This window comes from Lactuca virosa, chromosome 6 (assembly GCF_052849685.1).
Source record: "Lactuca virosa cultivar CGN04683 chromosome 6, Lactuca_virosa_CGN04683_v6, whole genome shotgun sequence".
Lineage (NCBI taxonomy): Eukaryota > Viridiplantae > Streptophyta > Magnoliopsida > Asterales > Asteraceae > Lactuca > Lactuca virosa.
The window spans coordinates 116,784,134-116,787,066 of record NC_136431.1 but is presented as its reverse complement, the minus strand read 5'-3'; the positions used below and the strand labels follow the sequence as shown (position 1 = coordinate 116,787,066).

Sequence of the window (2,933 nt, the reverse complement as noted above, 5' to 3'; positions counted from 1 at the left end):
GCGATTTTTGCGTTTATTTACTCTCTCAAGTCTCAATAGCATTCAGCAAATATGCTTAGGTGTAACGGCTCCAAAATCATTATTCAATTAACTCAAAAGCTCTGTTTTTCATATAAATCATAGTTTTGGCGGCTAATTAGTCTTTTAACGCAATTAAGAACGTACTGAACGAGATTCAAGTTCGTAATCTGCATTTTCATTGGGAAAGAACAAATGATCTGGGAATATGATGGATTTTCGATGTATTTGAAGAAATTATTAAATCTGCTGTTGTAATTTCACAACTCATTCAAATAATTCCTCAGTTAAGGTTTATTATCATAAACTCAAAAGCAAAGGCAAGAACGAAACTGACATACAATGGTATGTGTAGGTTTTTTGTTACAAACAAGACGATGATTGATGACCACAAACATAATATGAAAAGGTCATAGCAAAAGTGACATGTATATTAAGCTTTCCATGAAGACAAAGGTGGGGTTTCAGATTGTAGATACGTAGGGAAACCATCCATGTATCTATCACCTTTAGCTGCATCAGTTGAAGCAATGGATTCAAGTTCAGCCATGTCTTGTGGTGTTAGTTTAACAGATAAAGCTCCAATGTTTTGTTGAAGGTTTTCAATCTTAGTGGTTCCTGGTATTGGCACCACATCATTCCCCTGATTGTGGACCCATGCTAATGCTAGCTGTGATGGGGTGCACCCCTTCTTTGTTGCAATCGAGCTAACCCTTTCATACAACTTTTTGTTATGCTCAAGATTCTCAGGTTGGAATCTTGGTAGAGTCTACAAAAGAGCATATAATATATAAACAAAAGTTCAAACGCAATTTAATGATTTTATATTGTAATAGCTAGTGTATCTGAAGACCTGACGGAAATCGCCCTCTGTCAAATTCTCAGCCATTTTGGGACCCGATGAAAGAAATCCACGTCCTAGTGGACTGTATGCCACTATTCCAATGCCAAGTTCTCTGACAAAGTAGGGATACAAAGTTAATAAAGTTGATTTAATGATGTGGTTATTGATCCTTTGTTTGTGATCGAAACGATCTTCATGTTTTAAATAGGGTTAAATGCAAGAAGTAACGTTACTTCATGAATTTGTTATAACTAAAAAATTGAACGTACAATGCTTGGGTAGATTTCTAGTACCATGCTCCAGTAGAAAAAATTTGAAGTGGGATAATACACACAAATATATAAAAGTGTTGCTATTTTTGCATTTAACCCTTAAACGTAAGTATGTTTATCCTAAAGTTAACTCGTGGAATGAAAGTACTAGTAAATAAATATGCAATGGACCTGCAAGTTGGGATAATTTCGTCTTCAACATCCCTGGACCACAAGGACCACTCTAGTTGAACAGCAGTTATCGGGTGCACTGCATGGGCTCTTCTAATGGTTGAAGCCGAAGCTTCTGATAATCCTACGTATTTTATCTTCCCTTCTTCCACCAGTTTTTTCAATTCTCCCATCTTTCAAGTAAACAAAACAATCACAGAGGTTAATTAGGAAATACAAACCACAGTATCTCTTCTAAATCAATTTATATTGGAGTCTTCCTCTCTCCTCAAAGGATCGAGCTCTTTTCGAGAGAGAAATTTAAATTTTCACATATTAGGAAATGACTAATAGCATATATGAATTATGAAAGCCTTGTTTCACTATATATACCGTGATTTCAATAGGCACACGTGTGTCAATTCGGTGTTGATAATATAGATCAATGCAATCGATCTCAAGCCGCTTCAAGCTACCTTCACAAGCAGCCCTGATATATGCCGGATCACCACGGATCTCATAAGCTCCATCCTCAGTATTGATCCCAAATTTGGTAGCTAACTCCACCTTAGCCCTTACCTCTCCCTTCAAAGCCTACACATAAGTCAAACATTTGACCGTTTAACCAAATTAGACAAACTTTTTAGGATTATTTTCTGATGACAAGGATAAATAGGGCATTTACGTCTTTTGCATATACTAGAGATCGGGAGCGAGTCCTTGTCTCACCTTATTCCTTCCTTTTTGATGGGACTAAAAATTGCAAGTTTTCTCCGGTTAACATAGTCTCAATCCAATACATACTAATTACAGTCCAATGCATACCAACTACAGTGCAACTGTTCAGTATATATCATATATTGTGAAGGAAGATTGTACCTTTCCGAGTAGGATTTCATTGGTTTTGGGGCCATAGACATCGGAGGTGTCGAGAAGGGTGACACCGGCATCAATGGCGTGGTGGATGAGGTTGATCATGTCATGTTCAGGTTTAAGGGGTCCGTAGAAAGCGGACATACCCATACAACCCAAACCTTGAGCAGATATCTCCAAACCCTGTGAACCAAGTTTAATTCTTGGAACATTCACCATTTTCTTACTGATCAAAATCAAATGAAATGTTTTTTTTTTCTTTTTTCTTTTTTTATTGGTGGATTATATCGGGTTGTGATGGTGAAGGTGGAGGTCGTGATTATTTATAATGAGCTGAGTTATGGTCCTTTGAGCATCATAATGCTATTGACGCTGTATCCAATCATTAGAGTCTACACAAAAACATAAATTTCTTTATTTTATGAATCTATTATCAGCTAACTATTTTTTTATGAATTTAAATATTTTAAATCGTACTTTAACTTATTTGGTTATTTGACATTTTTACCTTATAATTCTATTAAGTTAAATCGATTGTTGTAAATAATAATATATTATGTAATAAAAATAATATAAATACACATATTATCCGGTACTGATATCAGTTTAAATACAGATAAGAAAAATGCTATAATTTGTTAAAAATATCTATATAAATTTATAGAATTAAGTTGATGTTATCGAATAATAAAAACTAAAAAATAAAAGGTATAACACCAGCCGTACAATAAATAAAAAAGGATAAACATCGTTTGCTATATATTAAAATTTTATTT

The 2,933-nt window shown here is 34.5% G+C and overlaps 1 protein-coding gene across 1 annotated transcript; it reads right to left on the bottom strand.

Annotated features, from left to right (window-relative positions):
• Positions 1-288: 288 nt before the first annotated feature.
• On the bottom strand, positions 289-2,470 carry LOC145119816 (putative aldo-keto reductase 4). The gene is made up of 5 exons (XM_079055558.1): positions 2,164-2,470; positions 1,678-1,878; positions 1,306-1,478; positions 872-974; positions 289-787 (listed from the first exon to the last, which is right to left on the bottom strand). Exons 1-5 carry the CDS (start codon positions 2,374-2,376, stop codon positions 452-454), a joined length of 1,026 nt encoding a protein of 341 aa, XP_078911684.1. The 5' UTR covers positions 2,377-2,470; the 3' UTR covers positions 289-451.
• Positions 2,471-2,933: the final 463 nt, after the last annotated feature.